Source organism: Crocodylus siamensis, chromosome 15 (genome assembly GCF_052110815.1).
Source record: "Crocodylus siamensis isolate JL-2025a chromosome 15, ASM5211081v1, whole genome shotgun sequence".
NCBI classification, from domain to species: Eukaryota; Metazoa; Chordata; order Crocodylia; family Crocodylidae; genus Crocodylus; species Crocodylus siamensis.
Window position 1 is genome coordinate 53,290,253 of NC_143409.1, and position 23,417 is coordinate 53,313,669.

At 58.8% G+C, this 23,417-nt stretch overlaps 2 protein-coding genes across 2 annotated transcripts; one reads left to right on the top strand and one right to left on the bottom strand.

Annotated features, from left to right (window-relative positions):
• Positions 1-1,033: 1,033 nt before the first annotated feature.
• On the top strand, positions 1,034-3,041 carry RNF5 (ring finger protein 5). The gene is made up of 6 exons (XM_090028227.1): positions 1,034-1,215; positions 1,520-1,538; positions 1,654-1,766; positions 1,849-1,903; positions 1,970-2,081; positions 2,561-3,041. The coding sequence occupies exons 1-6, from the start codon at positions 1,079-1,081 to the stop codon at positions 2,650-2,652; spliced, it is 528 nt and encodes a 175-aa protein (XP_089884353.1). The 5' UTR covers positions 1,034-1,078; the 3' UTR covers positions 2,653-3,041.
• A 6,923-nt stretch (positions 3,042-9,964) lies between these two features.
• Positions 9,965-23,347, bottom strand: ATF6B (activating transcription factor 6 beta). Its single transcript, XM_090028434.1, has 16 exons — positions 23,214-23,347; positions 22,738-22,814; positions 22,386-22,467; positions 21,450-21,542; positions 21,210-21,362; positions 20,614-20,778; positions 20,291-20,472; positions 18,623-18,808; positions 15,943-16,034; positions 15,351-15,515; positions 15,165-15,272; positions 14,365-14,452; positions 14,094-14,164; positions 13,873-13,984; positions 11,308-11,392; positions 9,965-10,963 (listed from the first exon to the last, which is right to left on the bottom strand). Exons 1-16 carry the CDS (start codon positions 23,329-23,331, stop codon positions 10,716-10,718), a joined length of 2,025 nt encoding a protein of 674 aa, XP_089884560.1. The 5' UTR covers positions 23,332-23,347; the 3' UTR covers positions 9,965-10,715.
• Positions 23,348-23,417: the final 70 nt, after the last annotated feature.

The window sequence follows — 23,417 nt, forward strand, 5'->3', positions numbered from 1 at the left end:
TGCCCAGGGGAGGGGCAGTTGCCATGATTACCGTACCCCGAGTGACCGTTGCCATGCCAACGTGGCAGGGCGGCCAATTGGGCCCCAGGGCAAAGGGGGCCTGCTGTCATGGCAACGTGGGCACCATGGCAACGAGCCCAGGCCGTGGGGGGGAATTGCCAAGGTGACGGAAGGTTTGGGGGCAGTAGCAAGCGAGGGCGGTCGCTATGGTGACACAGCAGGGGTGCGGGTGCCATGGTGACGGGGCAACCGACCAAGGCCAAGTGATGGTTGCCGGAGTGACAGAACTGGTTGCCAGGGAAGGGGGGGTTGCCATGGTGAGGGGGCTGGCAGGGGCCGACTGTGGTTGCTCCGGTGACAGGGTGTTGCCATGGTTCCAGGGCGGCCATTTTGCCTCGGCCTCTCCGGCCGCTGACCGCACCTCGGGCTTCACAACACGACACGTGTGCCCCGCCCCACCGGCCCTCTTAGCCAATCAGGGGCCTTTCCCTCGCCGCCCGCTCCTCCAATCCCTTCAGCAGTCCGGAACCGTTATGGGTGGGGATTGGCCTAAGAGCTTGTTAATTACAATGTAATTACTCACCCCTCAGCCAATCAGTCAGCATGACAGAAAGAATCCAGGCCAATAGAATCCGACATGTCCCTGGAGGTCCCGCCCCACTTCTGGCTACTAATAATTGGATGATGGAGCTGTTCATTCAGAGTTTCTCCGCTCCTGCCCGCTTACCCCGAAGCGACCAATCACGCGTCATTTACTCGTGATTGACGGGAGCCGGCACCCATAGGAAGCGGGTGAATATCTTACACGCTGAGAAGCTGGCACCCAAGCCGTAGTAACCAATGAGCGTGAGGCAATCTGTGATGGACAGCCAATCCACCCAGTCAGTCACTGGCAGAGGCGAGTCGTCATCTGGTGGTGAAGCTAACTACCCTCCCGCCAATCAGATTCGCCAGCCTCCTTGAGAGGCAGCGTCACCGGCCATTGAGCGGGGGGCGGGGCTGATTGGCGGCCCCGCTGGCCAATGGGACCCTTGAGAAGGAAGGATGCGGCATTTCCCCTCCGGGGGTGGGGCGGAAGATGGCGTCCGGGACAGGCGCGGGGGTCCCCGATGGGGGCCCCGAGGTGCCAAACCGCGACCGGAGTGCGTTCGAGTGCAACATCTGCCTGGAGCCCGCCCGGGACGCCGTGATTGGGCTCTGCGGGCACCTGTACTGGTGAGGGGGCGGGGCCGGGGGTTGTCATGGGGTGGGACAGGGGAGGGGCCTAGCTACGGGTGGATGGGGGAAGGGCGGGGCGTAGGGAGGGGGCGGGGCGTAGCTATGGGTGGGGGAGGGGCTGGCGTGAATGGGATGTGGGAGGAAAGGGGTGAGATGTGGTTGGGGGAGGTGCCGGGAGAACGGAGGTGGGGGTCGGGTATGATTGGGGGAGGGGCCTAGTGGATGGAGGAGGGGCTTAGGAGTGAGTTGAAAGGGGAGGGGCCTCAAGCCCCACCCCCATAACACTCCCCACCCCTTGCAGCTGGCCTTGTCTGCACCAGGTGAGTCCTCCCTGCCCCTCCCCCTCATCCCCCACTGCCCCTGGGCCCTGATCTGGAGCAGGTGGGGATCTCGTGGGGGGTCCCTTACCCCCTCTTCTACCCCCCACGTGGGCAGTGGCTGGAGACACGGCCAGAGCGGCAGGAGTGCCCCGTGTGCAAGGCAGGCATCAGCCGCGACAAAGTCATCCCCTTGTATGGGCGTGGCAGCGCCGGGCAGCAGGACCCCAGGTACACAGGGCTGGGGGGCATTTACGGGGCAGGGGGCATCTGGCTTCTGCCACTCTGATGCCCCATCTCTGCCCCTGCCCAGGTTGAAGACCCCTCCACGGCCACGGGGGCAGCGCCCGGAGCCTGAGAGCCGTGGGGTGAGTGAGAACCGCCACCTGCCCTTCTTTTGCCCCCTCCCCCCAGCTAATACCCTGTGTCTGCAGGGGCCACCACCGCCTGTCTTCCCCGACGCCGGCTTCCACATGGCCTTTGGCATCGGCGCCTTCCCCTTCGGCTTCTTCACCACCGTGCTGCGGGGCCCCGACGCACCAGCTGGTAAGGGACCCCTTGGCACCCCCACCCCAGGGTTCTTGCAGCCTCTTCTGGGCAGCCCTCAGGCTGGCAGACTCTCAGGACCCCCTACCCCAGCCTGAGTTCCCCCCACATCTGGAGACCCCCTACCCCCGGGACTCCCCCCGTTCCATCGCAAACATGCCTATGGGCCCCCTTCTGAGCACCCCCACATGCCCCAGGCTCCTCTCCCTCCCCCACCCACCCTACACTAGCACTAGTTCCCCCCCCGCCCCATCTGCCTCCTCCTCAGTTTACAGCAGGGGGGCAATTCTTTTGGGTGGAGAGCTGCTTATTGAGTTTGGCAAGCCATTGAGGGCTGCATGACAGGCAGCCAGGGGCAGATAAATATTAATTTTCTAAATTTTTTAGGGGCACCGTGGGCTGGATAGACTGGCCTGGCAGGCCGTGGGCCACATTTTGCTCACCCCTGATTTACAGCATCTCTCTCCTCCCCTCCTCAGATGCAGCTGGTGGCCCCCGGCCCTCTGGCTGGCAAGACTCGCTCTTCCTCTTCATAGCCATCTTCTTCCTCTTCTGGCTTCTCAGTGTCTGACCCCCCCTCCCCTCCAACACGCCCCTGCCATGGACAGGCAGGGGTTAACCCCTGGAGGGTGGGACTACAGTATTCTAGGGGGGGTTCCCCTTTGCCCCTCCCCCCATGCGTAGGGGCATGATGTAGTGTCCAAGGGGCAGGACTTAGGGGGTTCCCTAAGGGCTAATAGGGGGGAGGGGCCAGTTCAGGGGCAGCCTCTGCTCTCCCCGGTGATCCCCTGCTGGCTGGACCAGACCCTGCTGCTCCCTGCACATGGGGGTGGGGGAGAGGGCAGTTCTGGGGCATCTGTGAGTGTTTATGGGACAGGGCAAATCAGGGTGACCCCGCACCCCCCATGGCAGAGGGGCCGGGGGTGTCATTAAAGCACTGGTGATTCGTACCCTGGAGCATCTGGATTCTCATTAGGGGAATGAGGTGAGAGCAAATACACTTCCCCTACCATAAGACCGCGGAGGGGCTGTAGCCCGGGAGTGCTGGGCACCGAAAAGGGCAGGGGTAGGATATACTATAAAAGAGGTTGCCCTAGGTCTGGGGATTTACTCTGGACCCCACTGGTTCTGCCTCCTGGGGGGGGGTGTTACTGAGATGGTGGGGGGTTACCTTGTTTTGGGGAGATGGTGGCTGGTTGTGGGGTCCCCCCCACCCCAGGGAGCCAATCCAAAGTCATGGAACAGCCTCCCACAGCTGGAAGAAATAAATTTTATTATATAAGCCAAGAAAATACAACCAATGCGGGGTGGAGAGCCTCCCATGACCCCCCCCCCCCAAAAACCTAGAGGGTCTGTGCCCCTTCAAAACTAGGCGCTATTGGCTGTGACACCCACAAGACCACAGCACAGCCAGTGAGGCCTACACCCTCCACCAAAGCCTGCTGTAGAGTGAGGTGCTTTGGGCACATGGGTATGCAGGCCTGGGGGGTGGGGACCCAAGGACCCTTTGGTGTAATGCTTGAGGACCCCCCCCAGGCAACAGCTCGTTTCTTCTCCCCCCGCCACCCACCAAAACCCACCCACAAGCCACCCAATGATGAGCTCCAAAATGGCCACCCTCAGTAGAAGACTCCTGAGCTAGTCTTGAAAGGGAATGGCAGTGTTTTGTTTTCAAGTGGCACTAAGAAATACAATGGGGGGGCAGTGCAGAGTGCACCTGCCTCTCCCTCCCACAGGGGCATTCTGGGCCAGCGCGCAATGGTGATGGAGTGCACGGCGGGGGCGCTAGAGCCACTGTGCCCAGCCCCGTTTGGGGCGCAGCGGGGGATAAGCCCCATTAGCCCTGGCCTTCTGCTGCCTATGGGCTGGGGGTGCTAGGGGCAGCTCCCAGACCTGCCCCCCGCTTTAATTGGACTTTTCTAGTTAAGAAAACATGAATAATAAGGAAACAAAAGCCTGCCCCACATCACCCCCACCTCCAGTGCCAGGACCCCTGACCCCCCACCCCAACAGGAAGTTGACACCATAGGGTGAGACTCCAGGAGGCAGGGGTGGGGGCCTCAGGGGCAGAGGGAGAAGACTGAAGGCTCCAGATGCCATCTCTGCTGGCTGTCTTGACACCTGGTGGCCGCCATCTTGGATGGACCCCACAAGAAGACGCCACCTCCGCTCTCAGTAGCCGCCATGTTGGACTGAGCCCCCATGAAGACACCATCTTGGTTCCTGGTGGCCATGAGGTTGGCACTGCCATCCCAACCAGGCAGCCCTCTGCCCCTCCCTGCCCCAGATGGCGGGCAAATGGAGGGGTTGGGGGAGGGATTAAATGCCACTCACCCTCCTGCTCTGGGGGCCATGGAGCTGTCTGGCCACCAGGCCGAGAGGATGGCACAGACAAACTCCATCTATGGGGGAGAAAAAAGGCTGAGATTTGAGGGTGCCCCACCCTAAGGTGAGTTCCTACCCCTCATCTTACCTGGGGAGGCCCAATACCAGACTGGGGGCAGAGCCTGAGCTCAGGCCCTGCCCCTATCCCTCAATCAGCCACCATGGCCCTGCCCCCAAATCCTGTGGCCACACCCTTCCAACCACACCCCAGCCCCATGGCTTCGTACCCTCTGGCCCCACCCCTCAGCCAAGGCTAGACACCCCATGGCCCCACCCCCTTGATCCAGGCCACGCCTCTCAACCTCAGCCACACCTCTAGATCCCTGGCCCTGCCCTTCACTTTGGGCCACACCCCCAAGCCTCAAAGCCCCACCCACCTGCCAGGCCATGTCCCAAAGCTCCTGCACTCCCTTCACCAGGACCCAGCCCCTCTCCCATACGCTTCACCTCTCAGCCTGAGCCACAAGGCTCTGCCTCTCTACCTAGGCCTTGCTCCCTGGCTGTAGGCCTCACCCACACGTCGGAAACATGATACCAGATGACCCTTGGCCCTGCACTGGGATGGGGCTGTGACCTGCATCTGGCTGCCAGGACACACAGGGTCGGGGTCAAAGGTTGGGGGTTATAGCACCGAGCATTAAGGAAACAGGAGTGGGGTCAGAGTATGGGGGTCAAGGGAGATTGCAGAGGTCAAGGAAGTGGGAAGGCAGGACCCCAATGGCCTTATGTGCTTTGGGGTGGGAGTCCGAGGACAAGGGCAGTAACTGGTGTGAAGGAAGCAGGAGCGAAGGCTGATTACGGCTTCACCAGTGCTTTGGGCAGGAGTCAAAGGTCAGGGAAGAGGGTCCAGAGTTAGGAGGTCAGACTGAGGAGTCAGAAGGTCATACCCGTCACCCAGGAAGCATGGTGATATCCTCAGGCAGGGGGCAGAAATTAGGGACAGGGTGGGGTCCAAGGTCAAGTAAGACCTGGAGTCAAGGAAGTAGGAGCAGAGGATCGCAACAGCCTCACAAGTGCTTTGGGCTGGGGGTCCAGAGTGAGGTCAAGGGTTGGAGATCAAGATGAAGACAAACTGGGGGGGGGTCACACAGAGATAGCACAGGGCATCCAGCCCCGCCCTGGCCTTCAACCCCATGCCATGCCCTTGGCCCTGCCCCCTCCTGCCAGAACTGCCCCCCCAGCCCATATCCCTGCCCCCAGCCCTGTAGCTCTACCCCTTCCAGCCAACCCAAACCCCTTCTGCTAGCCCCGCCCCCTCCCTTCTAACTCCCCACCATCCACCCAGCCCAACCCACAGCCCATATCCCCCCCGCCCCTTCTAGCTCTGCTTCCTTTGGACCCAACCCTAGGGCTCCCACCAGCCCTGTAGCTCCACCCCACCCCTGTAGCTCCACCCCCCCAGCCCAACAGCCCCACCCCAGCCCATAGCCCCACCTCCTCCAGCAAGCCCTGCCCCATCCTTGCAACTTCAACCAGCCCTGCCCACCCCTATAGCTCCACCCCTCCTGCCAACCAGGTCCACCTCCCCATGGCCCCGCCCACCTGGTCATATTTCTCCAGCTCCCCCAGCTTGTGAGGGCAGGGGGTTAACAGTGCCCCTCACTCCTGAGTGTGGCAGGGTACTGTTGGTGCCTGCCATTTTAAGAGTGGAGCCAAGCAGCCAGCAGGTCCTTGGTTGCCCATATAAACACAGCAGTTCACCGCTGGTGGGCCAGACAGTAACACTGCCTGGCTGCAAGGCTGCATGCAACATCCTGGAGGTAAGAGCAAGAGCTGTAGGGGATAGACAGGAGGCTCCTGGTCATGACCTAAAACTGCACCCTGCTGGGAGTGGGTGGCCTGGTGGGGCTCTGAGTGGTGCAGGAGCCCACAGGAAATACCAGTTACCACCCCAGTGAAAGGCAGGTCGGGCCACCTTAACTCCAGCCCTCATCTTTGGGTGAGTCAGGTAACATCGGAGGTATTTGGGGCCAGGCACAGCTGTAGACACCTCATCCCACTGGGGAGAGAAGCCCTGCGGCCCCAGTGAGGGGGCGGTGTGGGGCCCCAGTGAAGGGGAAGCCAGAGGGCTGGGAGCCCAGCATGTGAGTCTGTATACAGTTGCCCTGGAAGGGCCATGGCAAGCTTAGACCCGGTCAGGTAATTGGCTGGCCACTACTGCGGTGAGGTTCACGGGAGAGGCCCAAAAGTCAGTATGTCTGCCACCCAAGGTATGAATGAGCTAAAGCCTATGGCCTAAGGCGCCACTCCAGGAGGGAGCAAGGCAAAAGCAGTTGTCAAGGTGTGAAAGACACCCTGTGAGAGTGGGTGGAGTGCGAGAGGAGGGCAGTGCGAATGTGTGTGCCTCTGAGGCCTGGCAACAAGGCCTAAGTGGTGTGACATCTGGAGGCCATCTGCAAGGCTCGGGCTGTGGTGTAGGGGAGGAACAGCGCCACAGATAGCGCCCTCTGACATCAGGGCAATGGGCTGCCTCCTACCTTAATTAACAACCTAATAACAAGGCAGGGCAGGTGGGTGGCGCACCCAAAGGCAGGTGGGGAGACTAGCACTGTGGCTAGTTGGGGAGCCCCTCTATGCCACACTGACCCACAGCCTCTGTCCCCTGAACCCAGCCAGTGCCCCTCACTCCCCTCCTTCAGCCCCCTAGGTCCCAGCTGAGCAGCTGAGACCAGGCACAACTCACTGCAGTGATGAAAAGGGGAGGGGGCTCCCAGGCCAGATCAGCTGAGCCCAGAGCATCTGAGAGCAGGCACAGCTCATTGTAGTGATTGGAAACCCTCCCCGCCACCCAGGCCAGAGAGGCTGAGACTGGATGCAACTCACTGCAGTGATGGGGAAGGAGCCCCCAAGCCAAAGCAAAAGAGCCCACAACAGCTAAGTCTGGGCACAACTTGTTGCAGTGATGGAGGCCTCCCAGGCCAGAGCCATGGAGCTCGGAGCAGCTGATCACAGCTCCCTGCACAGATGGGAAAATCTCCCTCCCCACCACCACCCAGGCCAGAGAGCTCAAGACCAGAGGGGCTGAGAGGGGAACCACAGGTCAGGGCAAGCAAACCCAGAGGGAGCAACCCTGGACCTCCCCTCCCGGGCCGGCCTAAGCAGCTGAGACCGAACATAGCTCACTGCAGCCATGGGGGACCCCTACATGCCAGAGCAGCTGAGACCAGGCACAACTCATCACAGCAATGCAGCCTCCCTTCCCCTGACCAGGCAAGAGCAACTGATCCCAGAGAGGCAGAAACTGGATGCAACTCACTGCAGCAATGAGATGCATACACACCCAGGCCTGATTAACTGAGCCCAGAGCAGCTGAGACCAGGCACAACTTGCTACAGCAATGGGAGATCCTCCCAGACCAGACCAGCCAAGCCCAGAGGGGTGGAGACTGGACACAACTCACTGCAGAGATAGAGGAGCCTCCCCCATCCAAGTCAAGTCCAAGCAACCATTCCCAGAGCAGCTGAGATCAGGCAGAACTCACTTCAGCTGTGACAGGAATCTTCAGGCCAGAGCAATCGAACCTTAAACAGCTGAGAGCAAACACAGCTCACTGCAGCAAGGGGAGAACCTCCCCGCTCCCCAAGATGGGAGTGCCTGAGCCCAGACACAGCTCACCGCAGGCATGAGGTCTCCAGGCCAAAATAATTAGCTCAGAGCAGCTGACAGAGGGCACAACTTGTTGCAGCCATGGTGGGGACCCCCAGGCCAAAGCAATCAAGCCCTGAACACCTGAGACTGGGTGCAACTCACTGCAGCAATGGAAGCACTTCCCACCCCCGAACAATTGAGCCCATGGCTGAGCCTGGCCACAACTCACTGCAGCAATGGGGGAACCTTCCCCTCCCCCCCCCACGCCAGAGCAGCTAGTGACTGAGCCCAGGCATAACTCCTTGCTGGACAGAGGGAGCCCAGAGCTGCTGACACCAGGCACAACTCACTGCAGTGATGGGGGTGGGAGCTCTCAGGCCAGAGTAACTGAGCCCAGAGCCTGTCACAACTCACTGCAACGATGCAAGGGGGGGCACCACGCACCCCCAGGCCAGAGTAACTGAGCCCGGGGTACAAGTCACTGCAGCCATGAGGGGCCTCCAGGCCACTGCAACTGAGCCCAGAGCAGCTGAGACTGGACACAGCCCCCTGCAGCAGCGGGGAAACCATCTCCCCCCTCAGACCAGAGCAGCTGAGCTCAGAGTGGCAGAACCCAGGCACACCTCTGGTGCTGGGGGAGCTTCTCCCCCACAGGCCAGAGTAACCGAGCCCAGAACCTGACACCAGGCACAACCCACTGCAGTGATGCGGGGGCTCGAGGCCACAGTAACTGAGCCCAGAGCACCAGAGACCCAGCACAACTTGCCGCAGCTGATATGAGACTTGCCCAGCAGGGCTGCGCGAAATTTTGCCGGCAGTTTCATTTCGGTGCTGTTCCCACTCGCTTCGAGCTTGAAACACCAACATCAAAACTGAGAGCTTTGAAACTGCCTCAAAACGAAAGAAAGTAAGTCGAAACGTTCCGAAAATTTTTACGTTTTGAGTTTTGACGCTCAAGCTGGGTTTGCCTGCAGGGAAACAGAAACTAAAGGAGAGGGAGGGGGAAGAGCAGAGGGAAGTGTTCTCATTGCTGACAATGTAGCTGGCCAGTGACTGTCCTGAGGTCTCTTCCAATGCCAGTGCTCTGGGGGAGGGACAGAAAAACTGCACTGTTTGAACTGCCTTGGGGTCAGTTACTGAGCTGCATGTTCGTTTTGCCTGTTAGCAGCTGGGAGGTGCAGGGCCCCAGAACCCAGACTCCCCCCTGCACCGATCGCCTCGACAGCGAGCAGGCTTTGGGGCCTCAGCAGGCGCCAGCCGGTCTGCAGCTTTCACCCTGTGGCGCCTTAACACACACAGTGGTTACAAGTTTTGCTTCTCCACACCAAAAGCCCCTGCACCAATCACCTTGAACATTGGCAGGCTTCATGGCTTCAGCAGGGGCCAGCATGCCCAGTTTTGACCCCACCATGGCTTAACACGTACAAGTAACATGAGTTTTGCTTTCACGACTTTGAGGTGCCGTTTCCCCAAATCCCCCACATCTATCTCCTTGACACTTGGCAGGCTTCATGCCTTCAGTAGGGGCTACCGTTCCTGCAGGTTTCATCCAAATCAGAGCAGAAATGACAACGCTATAGGCTGTTTCGAGTTTCCCCATTATAGGCTATGGGTGAAATGGCGAAATAACAAAACTGCTTTGATGAAACGAAACAGAACAGCAGTTTCAAATCGAAACGAAACGCTGTTCCGTCGAAACACAAGTCAAAATGGAACGGTGCTGTTTTGCACAGCCCTAGTGCCCAGTAAAGCGATCGCAGCTAATAGAGCAACAATGTCTGCTTTGGTGGAGGAGTCCCAGACACCTGCATTCGCTGGGAGGGGAGTTGGGCCTAGAACGGGAGAGCAGGGGATGCTGGGAGCCTGGATTCTGCCTCCCTCGCCCCCCCCAATAATAAAAGGGCCTGAGGGCAAGGATCACACTCAACTTTATTTCTCCATATAAAATCAGGCCAGAGATGAGGAGGCGGGGCCTGAGGCCTGGCCCCCATCACAGGCCCCACCTTGTGGCTGGGAGGGCGGGACCGTGAAGGGGCAGAGCTGCCATGTAAAGGGGGCAGGGCTTAATGCCCTGGGGAGCCCCCATAGGAAGTGGGTGGCCCCATGACCTCACCCCCCCTTGTAAGGCTGAGGGCGGGGCTAAGTGCTAATAGGAGGAGCTGGGAGGCATGTGGTCACACTACAAGGGAGGGGCTGAGCACCCCAGGAAGTGAGGTTATCCAGAACCATCACTTCTTCCCACAGGAAATGGTGGGTGAAGCTAAGAGGGTGGGGCTGGGCTGGGGGAGTGAGTCAAAGAAAAGGGGGTGTGATCTCACCCAAGGAGGCCAATCAGAGGCAGCAGCAGCTTTGCTGAGTGGGTGGGGCTTGTGACCTCACCAAAGGGGGCATGGTTGAGCTAGCCTGCAGAAGGGCTAGGCTGAACGGATGGCACCAGAGGGGGTGTGGCCAAACAAGGTGGGGGACAGAATGGGCAGGGTATGGACGGGCATGACCTCACTGGGGGGCGTGGCTTGGCCTGACACAGGCAAATCCTGGAATTATTCCATTTCAAGGCAGGGGCAGAGCCAGCTCCCCATTGGCTGAAACCCCCCCCGCCCCCACAGGAGGGTGCAGGGCTTCCAAAGGAGACAGGGCTACCCCAAACAACAGGAGCTGGGGCTAACCGTCACCATAGCTGCTGAGGTAGAGGGGGCGTGGGGGCCGGCGGGCAGGCCGAGGAGCCCCACGGGGGGGCCGGGCGCCCACCGAGGATGCCTGAGTCCCGTTGTCCGAGGGGGCAGGGGCCTGGGGCCGGCGCAGGGAAGGCGGCACCGTGGAGCTCTTGATGTGGATGACGCGCGTGTCCATGACCTCGCAGTCTATCTGCATCATGACCTCGTAGTCCCGCCCCGCGCGGTACACACTCTCTGCCGGACAGATGGACAGGTGGTGTTACCACAGCAACCGGACCCAGCTGGCTATGGGGGAGGGGTCCAACAGCCCCACCCCCCAAGATGCAGCTGGCTCTAGGGTAGGGCCAGGACTGGGTAGAACAGGGTCTTCCCTGGAGATGTGGCTGGTTCTGGAGTGGGGACAAAGGATTCCCTCCCCCAATCCCCACCCCACCCCCCAAGAGGTAGCTGTCTCTGGGGTGGGGCTGGGTATAACAGGCTCCCCCCATCCTGACTGCCCCCAAGATGCAGCTGACTCTGGGGAGGGAAGAGCTGGGATAACAGGGGCAAGAGCTGCAGCTGGCTCTGAGGGACCATACCATTGAGGGCCATGGCAGGCATAAGCAGCGACATCTTGGGCCGTGAGGTCTTGTTGTGGCTGATAGCTGGGAGGAGAAGGTGGTCCTGGGAGAGTGGACATAAATGTGGACCCCGGTGAGACAGATGGACAGGCAGCGCCCACCACTGCCCCCATGGACCCAGGGAGGAGCCCCTTGCTGGGCCTGCACCCTGCCCCTCCCCGCAACCCCACAAACCCCCCACCCCTTCACCCTGGGCACAGCGCCTCACGCTGGATCCAGCGATCATCGCCTGCTGGAATTCACCATCCAGCGCAAGGTGGCAAAGGCATGCAGCAAGGCAGAGGCCCTGGATTTTAGGAGGGCAAACTTCAATGAGCTAAGGAGGATAGTTGGAGAAGCGCTGAGGTCCCGGAGGGGAGGGGAGGGGAGCCAGGTGTCCAAGGAGAGTGGTCAGTCCTTAAGGAGACGATCCTCCAAGCCCAAAGGAAGGTAATCCCAACGAGGATCAAAGGGAGCAGGAGAGCACACAAACCTCCGTGGCTCACCAAAAGCATCTGGGAATGTCTCCTTGCTAAAAAGGAGGCGTACACCCAATGGAAAGAAGGGGTCATCATTAGGGAGGACTATTCTGCAGTTGCTCGGGGATGTAGGGGGGCAGTTAGGAAGGCCAAGGCAGAGATGGAACTGGGACTAGCTTCCCAGATTAAGGACGATAAGTCCTTTTTTACATACACAGGAGGTAAAAAGGTCCCGGGTAATGTGGGGCCCTTGCAGGATGCGATGGGAAACTTGGTTGTCACACCAGACGGCAAAGCTAACATGTTTAACAATTTCTTTGCCTCCGTCTTCCTAAGTAGGGACCAGAACAGCCACCTCCCCCTGCTGGGCCCCCCTCGGGCCCCGGGGGAGGCACACCTGGGCCACGGGTTAGCGAGGATTTGGTTAGGGAGCTTCTGGAGGGGTTAGACGTATTCAAGTCAGCCGGTCCGGATGATCTCCACCCTAGAGTTCTAAAGGAACTGGCCGAGGTCATTGCAAGTCCCCTGGCACAGCTTTACAAGCACTCGTGGTGCTCTGGAGAGGTACCGGAGGACTGGAAGAGGGCCAACGTGGTCTCCATCTTCAAAAAAGGCAGGAAGGAGGACCCGGGAAACTATAGGCCAGTTAGTTTTACCTTGATCCTAGGCAAGCTGTTCGAGAAAATTATGCTGCCACACATCCAGGAGGGGCCAGCAGGAGACTGCATGCTTAGGGGCAACCAACCCGGGTTCATCAGTGGCAGGTCCTGTCAGACCAACCTGGTGGCCTTTTACGATCAGATCACCAGATCATCAGATGCAGGGGTAACAGTGGATATAGTCTTCCTGGACTTCTGGAAGACTTTTGACACTCTCACCCCGTTCTCATTAAGAAACTGAGGGGCTGTGGTGTAGACACCCACACAGTCAAATGGGTCACCAACTAGCTGGAGGGCCGTACCCAGAGGGTGGTAGCAGATGGGTCCTTCTCAACCTGGAGGGACGTGGGCAGTGGGGTCCCCCAGGGCTCGGTCCTCAGGCCCGCACTGTTCAACATCTTCATCAGTGATTTGGACGAGGGGGTAAAAAGCACCTGTTCAAATTTGCTGATGACACTAAGATGGGGGGGACATGGGCACAATGGAAGGATGCAACAGGCTACAATCTGACCTAGACAGGTTACAAGGGTGGGTGGACAAGAATAGGATGGGTTTCAACACAGACAAGTGCAAGGTGATGCACCTCGGGAGGAACAACCGGCACCATACCTACAGGTTAGGGAACTCCCCTCTTGTCAGCACAGAGGCAGAAAGGGATCTGGGGGTCATCACTGACTCCAAGATGAACATGGGCCGGCAGTCAGGAAGGTCAACTGCACCCTGTCATGCATCCACAGATGCATCTCAAGCAGGTCCAAAGAGGTGATCCTCCCCCTCTATGCGGCACTGGTCAGGCCACAGCTGAAGTACTGCGTCCAGTTCTGGGCACCGCACTTCAAGAGGGATGTCGACAGCATGGAGTGGGTCCAGAGGAGGCCACTCGTATGATCAGGGGGCAGGAGGGCAGGCCCTAAGAGAGGCTACGGGACCTGAACCTGTTCAGCCTCCAAAAGAGAAGGCTGAGGGGGATCTTGTGGCCTGTTACAAACCAGTCAGGGGGGATCAGCAGGCATTGGGGGAGTCACTGTTCCCCCGAGCACCGCCAGGAGTGACCAGGAATAGCGGTCACAAGCTGGCAGAGGTTCGGTTTAGGCTAGATATCAGGAAGGCGCGACTTCACGGTCAGGGCGGCTAGGGCCTGGAACCAAGTTCCAAGAGAATTGGTGCTGGCTCCTACCCTGGGGGTGTTTAAGAGGAGGTTAGATGAACATCTTGCTTGGGTCGTTTGACCCCAGTATTCTTTCCTGCCATGGCAGGGGGTCAGACTAGATGATCTGCTCAGGTCCCTTCTGACCCTAGAAACTATGAAACTACTATGCCCCTCCAGTCCCAGGCAGGGCACCTCTAAGCCCTGTCTCCACCCTGGCCTGGCACCCCCTGCTGGCCCTGCTCCCCACCACACTCACCCGGCGGAAGGAGACAACGTAGAAGGTGTCCTCACGCCGGTCAATGGCATCCAGGAAGTCATGCTGCCCCCGCCCAGGGCGCTGATATACCTGCAGCTGGCTCAGCGCTGCCCTACAGCCACCATGGGCGGGGTGGGGGATGGACATCAGTGAGATCCCGATCCAGGCCCAATTCTGAGGGGACGGGGCCTGCCATCCTAGGTGGGGCAGTGGGCACTCACCTCTCTGGGTGCCTAGGGGCACTGGCTGGGATGTAGCGAGATGAGCTGGGCTCTGGGCGGGCAGGCGATGGCTGGGGGAGGGGGAAAAGGAGGCAGTTAGTGATGGGGGTCAGGACTATGCCCCTCTTAGTACCACTGCACCCCTAGATAGGCCATAGAGGACTCTGGGTAATCCCATAGGCAAGTGAAGCAGAGCCTCGGTGCCTGGCCCTACCCTCCCTTGTGGCTCCACCCACTTCCCAAAGCGCCACCCACCCCAGACCCTGCCCACCTGGCGGCCCGGGGGCTCACGGGCCTGCAGGGGTTTCCTCCGGTTGATCTGGTGGCGCCGAACCCAGCCGCTAAGCTCGTCAGCCAGCCTGCAGGGAGGAGAAATGAGGGGGTAGAGTCACAGCCACCTTAGGCCTTGCTGGGATAGTTCCCAGACAAGGAAGGGGCTGGAATTGCACCCATGGGGATATTAATGCCCCCACTCTTGGGGAATTTTGGGATACGTTACCCATGATCCCTTGGCCTTACTCTCAATCCCTTGAGGCCCAAGGCATGCTAGGATGTTGCCCTCCATCCTTTAGGAACTGGGACTGCCCTAACGAAGATATTACTGCCCCCACCTCAAGAATCCTAGGATGTTACCCACGATCCCTTGCAACCAGAGGCCTAGGGCATGCTGGGCAACATTACGCACAATTCTTCTGGGCCTTAGCCTGTCTTGACAAACATCAATGGCTCCCACCAAGCACTCAAGTATGTTATCCATAATCACTTGCAGCTCAAGGCCCAGGACACGCTAGGCTACATCACCCACTAACCCCCATGGACGTGACTGCTAGCTTGCCTACTGTGGGCAACCCAATATGATTTGGGGATATCCCCCCTCTAGTCCTGCCCCCGAGGCTGGGAGCGCCCAGGGCATTGCGGGATATGTCCTGTACCCCCAACTCCTCCCACCCAGGCCAATCCAATACTGGGGTGCAAAGCCTTCTGGGATGCACCCCCTGTAATTCTCCCCCCACCAGGGCTGCAGGATCCTGAGGCATTGTGGGATACAACCCCCCCAACCCTGTCCACTACCTGAGCGACTCCGTGCGGTTGAACTGGCGGCAGTCGGAGGCCAGAAAGAACTTGTCCAGGTCCCGCAGCATCAGGTCCTTCATCCCCGACAAGGGACCTGTCAGGTTCCTGGTGGGAGGGGGAGGTCAGAGGTCACCCTCAGGCCCCGAGGGAACAGGGGGGCACAATGGTGGGGAGGGCATGTACCTGAAGGGGGCCTGGGCTGGGCCAGAAGGGGGCAGGTCAGGCTGTGGTGCCAGTGTGGGCTCCACTGGGACCTCCTGGCCCACCTCCAGAAGGTGCCGGCGGCTGGGTCCCGGCTCCACGGGCTCCCCCGGTGGCTCCAGGTCTCCTGGGCGCTGCTCGCTGATGCTGTGGGGAGGGTGGGAGGATGAAGGCAGCACCCAGAAGATGCTAGGATTTGGTATCCACAATCCCTTCCTTGTGAGTGTGGGACTTCTGCTGGCTGTGCCTGCTAAGAAGGCACCCAGGGGGACACTGGGACTTCCCCTGCTGGCTATGCTAAGAGAACAATTCCCAAGGCATTCTGGGATACACTGCCCACAATCCATTGCCACTACTGCCCAGCTGCGGGGCAGCTCCCACAGCATGCTGGGATATGTTACCCACAATCCTTTGTCGGTAGTAACCGTGTCCTTAGGAGCTTAGAGTCCACTCCCAGAGAATACTGGGATACGTTAACCACAGTCATTTGGAAGTGCCAAGTAGGTCCATGGGAGTCAAAGGGACCTCCCACAAGATGCTGCGATACATTACCCACAATCCCCCAGGGCCTCACCTTATGGGCCCGAAGTTGAAAGCAATGAAGAGCAGCACGACCATAATGCAGACGACCTTCCGGTTCCCTGAGCCAAACTTCAGCTCCGTGTTCTGGAGGGGAGACTGGTTCAGAATGGTACAATCCCTGCTGTCCCCGCGCACAGGAATGAACTAGCTAGACCCGCATAATGGTACATCCCAGCAGACCTCTCACCCCGTCATCCTGATGGCACAGCCCACCAACTCCCCCCATAAGGATGCCATAACTATACCTCCCCATACTCAAAATGGTACAGCCCCCCCTTCATAGTGGTAGGTGCTTCATGCTAGGCTCTTTCATTATGAGCCATCTGGGGAGGGGAGTGCTTTTATGCCTGGAATGCTCCATTGCAGGGGTGGGCAAAGTGTGGCCCATCAGGCTGTTCTATCCAGCCCACACGGCCTCTAAAATTTTATGTCATGGAGCCCTCGATGGCTTGCCAAAACTCAGTAAGTGGCCCTCCGCCTGAAATAACTGCCCACCCCTGCGAGAAGCAAGGACAGTATTATCTCCTCCCTGCTCATGTTGATAGCACAATGGGACAACCTGCTGAAATGGCACCCCCCATTGCAATGGAACATCTCAGCAAAAGAACATTTCTGCAGCACCCCCATACATGCTGCAATGGAACATTCCACTGAGCCTTTGTTTGGCTTGTAACAGAGGTAACCCCATGGGATGCAGGTTTTCCATTATAATGCTTATGGGGAGGTCAGGATGATAATTCCAATAAATTAAATTTATTTATTCTTTCCCCCTTTCCCACATGCATGGGTGCGGGGGGGAAGAATACAATGGAATATCCCAGAATGAGATGCAACCCCCCCAATCCTTACTGGAATGATTCAGTAAGAGGTAACTCCCAGTCAGTCACAATGAACCATTCCCGAGAAACAACCTGCAATCCCCCTACAATGGGTCTGATGGTAGGCCCCAACAGACTTATGTCACCCTCCTGCAAGGATCACAATAGTGCAGCCCAGGAAGAGACTTAGCATTGTTCCACACAATAGTGTAACCCATAATACAATCTGCCACCCCCATACAGTTCGTCTAATAGAACCTCCCAGCCGACTTGTATCAGCTCCCCACCAGGACTGCAATGGTACAACCCAACAATAGCTTTATCATCCCCCCCACACATGCAGACAATGGTATATCCCATAATGCAACCTATACAGTGGATCTAATGGTAGCTTCTAGCACTTACACTTCCTCCCCACCTTGCAAGGATCGTGAGAGTACAGCCATAAAAGACAGGTACCATCCCTCCCCCCAGAATACTGTTTCCTACCCCTCTACATGGACCATAACGGACCACCCCAAGATCCAAAGCACCCCCCCCCCAACTCATAATGGAATAGTCCAGCAGGAAGCAACCTACCACTGTGATTGGGAGACTGGGAAATTTAGTGAAGAATGTACCATTACAACAATGTACTGGGGGGAACCATGCAGGTTTCCTCTTGCGATGTACCATTATGATGGAAGGTACCCATTTGCTCTTGGGACATACCATGCAGATGCAACTGGGAGGAGCCTCCTGCCATTTGCTTGCATGTACCATTCTCCCCCCCTATGGGATGAAGCTCTCCGACCCAAAATAAGGGGGTGACCACTTGCTACTGAGATACACCACTGTGGCTACACTGGGGGGAGCCAAGAATCCTTATCTCCTGCTGGGAAACACCAATATAGAACCCACTGGGGAGGGGGGTGGAAGCCGGATGCAACACACCACTGTGACTCAAAAGGCCCGGGAATGGAGTGTACCACTACAAGTAAAAAGTTCCAGCTTGCTCATGGCATGTACCACTACCCCCAAAACAAGAGAGAGCAATCTATTTCCCAATGGACTGTACCATTATAGCCCCCCACATGCACAGAGAAACACCTGCTTGCTGCTGGCATGTACCAATGCAACCCTGCAATGAGGGGGGAACCCCCTTTTCCATGGAGCACACCACTACAACCTCCAAGAGGTGAATTTTGGTACTACAACAGAAGGTACCATTATGCTTCCAGCTAGACTGTACCACTCTAGCAGCCACATAAAGGCTCCAGCTTGCCTACTGCACACACCAGTATTTGCAAAACAGGGGGAGAGCTATTTATCTTTGGGCTGTACAACTATGGTCCCCTGCTTGCTGCTGGCAGTTACCTTTGTAACCCCACAGGAAGAGGGGGGCTCACAGAAGGTACCACTAGGACCTCACAAAGATGGGACTGTTGATGCTACAATAGAAGATACCGTTATGCTACACACAGAAATTACTCCTGGCCAGAATGTACCACAGTGTAGCCTCACAGAGGGGATCCAAGCTGGCAAGGATGTGTCACTATCCTTGCAACAAGGGGAGGTATCAATTTCCCTTTGGGCTGTACCACTATGGCTCCTACCTACAGGGGGTAAATCCTTGCCCACACCTAGCATGTACCATTGTGACACCCAAAAGGGGGGGGGTCATGGAAGGTACTAATACAACCTCACCCAGTTGGGTTTGGATACCAATGCAAAGCACTATGACGCTGCAAACGTGGTATGTGTGGTCATGGCTGGGGCATACCATTCCACCTCACAGAAAGGGAATTTGAGGCAGCCCTCCAAATACTGGGGTGCCCCTGCCCCTACCGCCCTCTCTGAAGCGGAGGCAATTACCTCGCTGAGCACACCATCGAGACGGCGGCGGAGGACAGCATTCTCCCGCCGCAGGCGCTCGTTCTCGGCCAAGGCCTCACACAGCCGGGCCTCCAGGCCCTGCAGGTATTCCTTCTTCTTGCGGCGCGACTGGCAGGCTGACTCCCGGTTCTTGATCATGCGCTGTTGCCGCTTCAGCACTTTCATCTGCAGGTGATGGAGGAGTGAGAGGCGGTGGCATAGCTAGAAGGCTGCAGGTCAGGAGTGAGGGGCACAGATAGGGTTATGGGATGCAGACTGGGAGTAAGAGGCAAGGCCTGGGGAGGACAGGGGCTGCAGGTCAAGGGTAAGGGACACCGGTGGAACTTGGGAGTTGTGGGTCATAGAATCATAGAAGTCGGGTCAAAGGGACCTTGTAGATCTTCAAGTCCGACCCCCCGCCTGGGCAAGAGAAAAGACTGGACTCAAATGAGTCCAGCCAGGTAGGCATCAAGCCTCTTCTTAAAGATCCCCAGGGTAGGAGCCAGCACCGCTTCCCTAGGAAGTTGGTTCCAGCTCCTAGCCGCCCTGACTGTGAAGTAGTTCTTGCGGCTGTCTAATGTAAATCTACTCTCTAATAACTTGTGTCCACTGTTCCTTGTCATGCCAGGGGGCACTAGGGGAAACAGTCTCTCTCCCAAACCCTTCTGGGAGACCCCCCTAGTGAGTTTATAGATGGTCACCAGGTCCCCCTCAGCCTTCTCTTGTGAAGGCTGAACAGGTTTAGGTCCCGCAGTCTTTCATCGTAGGGTCTGCCCTGTAGTCCTCTGGACCCTCTCCATGTTGTCCACATCCCTCCTGAAATGGGGCGCACAGAACGGGACGCAGTACTCCAGCTGTGGCCTGACCAGCATCGCATAGAGGGGGAGAATCACCTCCCTGGCTCTACTTGAGATTCACCTGTGGAGGCATGACAAGGCCTGGTTAGCCCTGCCAACCATGACCTTGCATTGTTGGTCCATGTTCATCTTGGAGTCAATAATGACTCCCAGATCCCTTTCTGCCTCCGTGCTCTCAAGAAGGGAGTTTCCCATCTTATAAGTGTGCTGCTGGTTTCTACTGCCCAAGTGCAGCACCCTGCACTTGTCAGTATTGAAACGCATCCTGTTTATGTCAGTCCACTCCTGTAACCTATCCAGATCTTGCTGCAGTCTTTCCCTCCCTGCTAACGTGCTCACCTCAGCCCAAATTTTGGTATCATCAGCAAATTTATACAGGTTGCAATTCACTCCGTCGTCCAAATCACTGATGAAGAAATTGAACAGCACAGGCCCCAGGACCGAGCCCTGGGGGACTCCGCTGCCCACTTCCCCCCAAGTCGAATATGACCCGTCCACCACCACCCTCTAAGTACAACGCTTGAGCCAATCTGCAATCCATCTGACTGCGTAGGCATCAATGCCACAGTCGCCTAGTTTTTTAATGAGGATGGGGTGGGAGACGGTGTCAAAGGCTTTGCTGAAGTCTAGAAAGACTACGTCCACGGCAACACCTGCATCCATTGCCTTTCTTACCTAATCATAAAAGGCAAATCAGGTTGGTCATGACATGACCTGCCCCTAATGAAACCGTGCTGGTCAGAAGTGAGGGGCACAACTGGGGGGAAGGAGTACCTTCAGGGCTGGGGCAAGGCAGTGGGGGGCTACTCACATCAACCTCCTGGGCACAGGACCCCACCTGCCCTGGGGCTGGAACAATGGTCTTGGCCTCAGGCTTGGGGGGCTTCCCTGGGGGCCCCTCAGGTCCCGGAGCCTTCACTTGGAGCAGCCCTGAGACCGGCAGGTGCAGCAGCTCAGACGATGAGAGCACAACGGGCGGTGCCGGCACTGGCACTGTCAGGGGGAGGGGGACAAAGGGCAGCATCAGGTCCCTGTAGCCCCCTGAACCCCACCAGAGCTGGGGGGGGTGGAGGGAAGGGGAAGTCAGATCCCTGCTCCTCACCCCCATCCCCAGGTGATGCCCCCCCAGGGTACCTGCAATGGTGGGGGGCTGACCATGGGGCAAAGGCTGCAGCAGCAGAGCCTGGCCAGAGGGAGCACTGGGGGGCACAGGCACAGCTGTCACCACCAGGGGCTTGGGCTGCAGGGGCGGCTTCCGGCTCAGCCCCCCCTCAGGCTTGGTTATGGGCACTGGCCGCCCTATGGAAGAGACAATGTTAGACAGGGGAAGGGGCTGATTCCCCACAAAACTCCAGCCACCCCAGCCCCAGCCCTGCGGTTCCTCCAAAGCATCCAGCCCCTGCCCCCAGCCTGCTTCCCCCCCATGCTGTGTACCCCACCCCCTGGCTCCAGCTCATCTAGCCATCTACTACTGCCCCCTGCAGCCCTCTGGACCCCACAGACAGTGCTCCCGCTGCAGCGCCCCCACCTACCCCCAAGTGTGCCTGCTGGCAACTTGCCCTGCCCAGCCAGCTCCTATCCCTCCCAGCACCTCAACATGGGAGCCCCACCCCACATCTACCTGCACCCCCTAGACTCCCCCAGCCAGTGTTCCTGCCTCCATATCCCGTCTCAGAGCCCCATTCTAGAAGCCTCTGCCAGCCAGCGCTCCTGCCCCCAGACCTCCCCACTCTGCAGGTACCTGGGGTAGCCTGAGCATCTGAAGGGGGCACGAGGCTGATGTGGACAGCACTGCTGGGGGGGGGCGAGGACATCGCCAAGAGCGCAGGGGGGAGTGGGCGGCTGCTCCATCTTCACGCTCAGTGCCTCCGCCAGGGAGGGGGGCCTTGTGTGGGAGGAAGAAGAAGGGGGCAGGGCTGAGCTGGGGCAGTGTGGCCTGGGGGGCTGGGAGGCATGTGGTGGGGTACATACCATTGCCAGGGGGTCGGAGGCAGAAGAGAGGCTGGAGGAGTCAGAGCAGTGGGACGAGGCTGGCGACACAGGCTCCGACTTCACCTGCAAGTCTGGGTGGGCAGAACAGAAACAGTGCCCTGGCGTATCCCTCCACCAGCACCCACAAGGCTCAGCCCTGTAATAATCATGGCACCACCCTCTACCTGGCACCACCCAGCCCAATAGTGCCCACATATCTCCCTTCCCTGGGCACAGCCAGTGCCTCAGGTCCACCGTGCTCATGTAACCCTCCATCCAGCATAGGCAGGCCCTGTCGCACCCTAATATGCTCCACCTGGCACAGCCCAGCCCCATGGCTGGGCTCCATTATGCTGAGTATCCCTCTGCCTGGTGCAGTCCAGGCCCCAGTACTTGGCCCCGTAACACCCATGTATCCCTCTGCCAGGTCCCATAGCTCAGCCTTATCATGTATCCGTATGCCAGTGCCCCTGTATCCCTCCCTCTGGTACAATCCAGGCCCAAACCCACCTTACTCAGCTATCCCTACCCCATTGCCATTACCCCAGCCTCATCATGCCCACATCTCCCAGCCACTGGCTAAGTTCCATGTATCCCTCAGCCTAGCACAGGCTATGGGCTGGTCCCAGCACACCTCCATATTCCTCCACCAGGAGAGTTCATCCCCATCACACCCACATATCCCTCCACCAGGTACAGCCCAGGCCTTAGGGCATCACTGTGCCCACGTATCCCTCTGCCTGGCTCAGCCAATCCCCCAAGTATATCATACTAGTGTATCCCTCCACCTGACACAGCCCAGACTGCATGGCTCATCCCTGTCACACCCACATATGCCTCTGCCTGCTCCCGAATACCAAGCCCCTCAAGGGGCCTACTCACACCCATATCCCTCCACCCCACCACCTGCAAATCCTCCTCACCACTCCCCTTACCCACGAAGAGGCTGATGGGCGACGTGTCCCACGGCGGGTCCGGGGGGCTGGTGTCCATGTCCAGGCCAAAGGCATCATCAAACTGCAGAGCAAAAGTAAGAGAAGAATATCAGGGTGAAGAAAGGGTCACTGCTATACCTCCCCTCCCCCACAATCTGCTAAGGCACAGACATCCCCACAGGATCCAAGGTCCTGGTACATGGGGGGTGGTTGAGGGGGCATCAATATATGACCCCCCCTGGCATGGCAGGACCCCATGAATGGAGAAACCCCCCTACCCCCACAAGAGTAGATGAGGAGTCAGGGGAGGGGGATCAGGTTGGGTGGGAGTGGGGTCAGGGGCAGAACTCACCAGGGCACAGGGCTCCAGGGAGGGGAAGAGGGCGGCGGGCTCAGCCCCATCATCCAGGCAGTTGTACAAAGGGGCATCTGGGGGGGCAAGAACAGACAGGAGCAAGTATGAGGGGCAGACACCTCCCTAGGCCACACCCACCTCCCTGCCCAGCTCCACCCTCCACGTAGGCTGCCCCCACCTCTATAACCCTGCCTCCTTGGCCCCACCCAGGCTCCTCCCCACGCCCATTCGGCCCCACCTTCCACGCAAGCTTCTTAGCCCCGCCCTGTCACCGAGGCCCCGCCCCAATGCCCCCCCAAGCCTCTTAGCCCCACTTCCCACCCCGGCTCCTCCCCCCGCTCTCTTGGCCCCGCCCTTCCGACCAAGCCCCACCCCCAGGCCAATTAGCCCTGCCCTCAGCCCTACGCAGCTTCTTAGCCCCGCCCCCCGCCAGCCCAGCTCAGTCCAGCCCTCCTGGCCCAGGCGCTACCCACCCCAGTCCTCGCTGCTCAGCAGGTTGTCGGCGCGGAACCGGCCCGAGTCGCTGAGCAGCAGCAGCTCCGAGGCCAGCGCCGCCATCTTCCCGAAAAGCCCTGCCCCCTCCGCTGCCATGGCAGCGGGGGCGCCCAATGGTAGAAAGCCGGCCCGGCCACCGGACCAATCACCGTGAAGGAGCCGGCGTTGGCTAACCAATCGCG

Bases quoted from the DNA above. Each gene is read 5' to 3' on its own strand.
- ATF6B (XM_090028434.1), bottom strand. From the start codon at position 23,331: ATGGCAGCGGAGGGGGCAGGGCTTTTCGGGAAGATGGCGGCGCTGGCC. The intron at 21,543-22,385 runs GTAAGGGGAGTG...CTGCCCACCCAG, and splicing joins GCCCATCAGCCTCTTCGTGG to ACTTGCAGGTGAAGTCGGAG. The intron at 21,363-21,449 runs TATGTACCCCAC...CCCACACAAGGC, and splicing joins CTCCGACCCCCTGGCAATGG to CCCCCTCCCTGGCGGAGGCA.
- RNF5 (XM_090028227.1), top strand. From the start codon at position 1,079: ATGGCGTCCGGGACAGGCGCGGGGGTCCCCGATGGGGGCCCCGAGGTG. The intron at 1,767-1,848 runs GTACACAGGGCT...GCCCCTGCCCAG, and splicing joins GCCGGGCAGCAGGACCCCAG to GTTGAAGACCCCTCCACGGC. The intron at 1,904-1,969 runs GTGAGTGAGAAC...CTGTGTCTGCAG, and splicing joins CGGAGCCTGAGAGCCGTGGG to GGGCCACCACCGCCTGTCTT.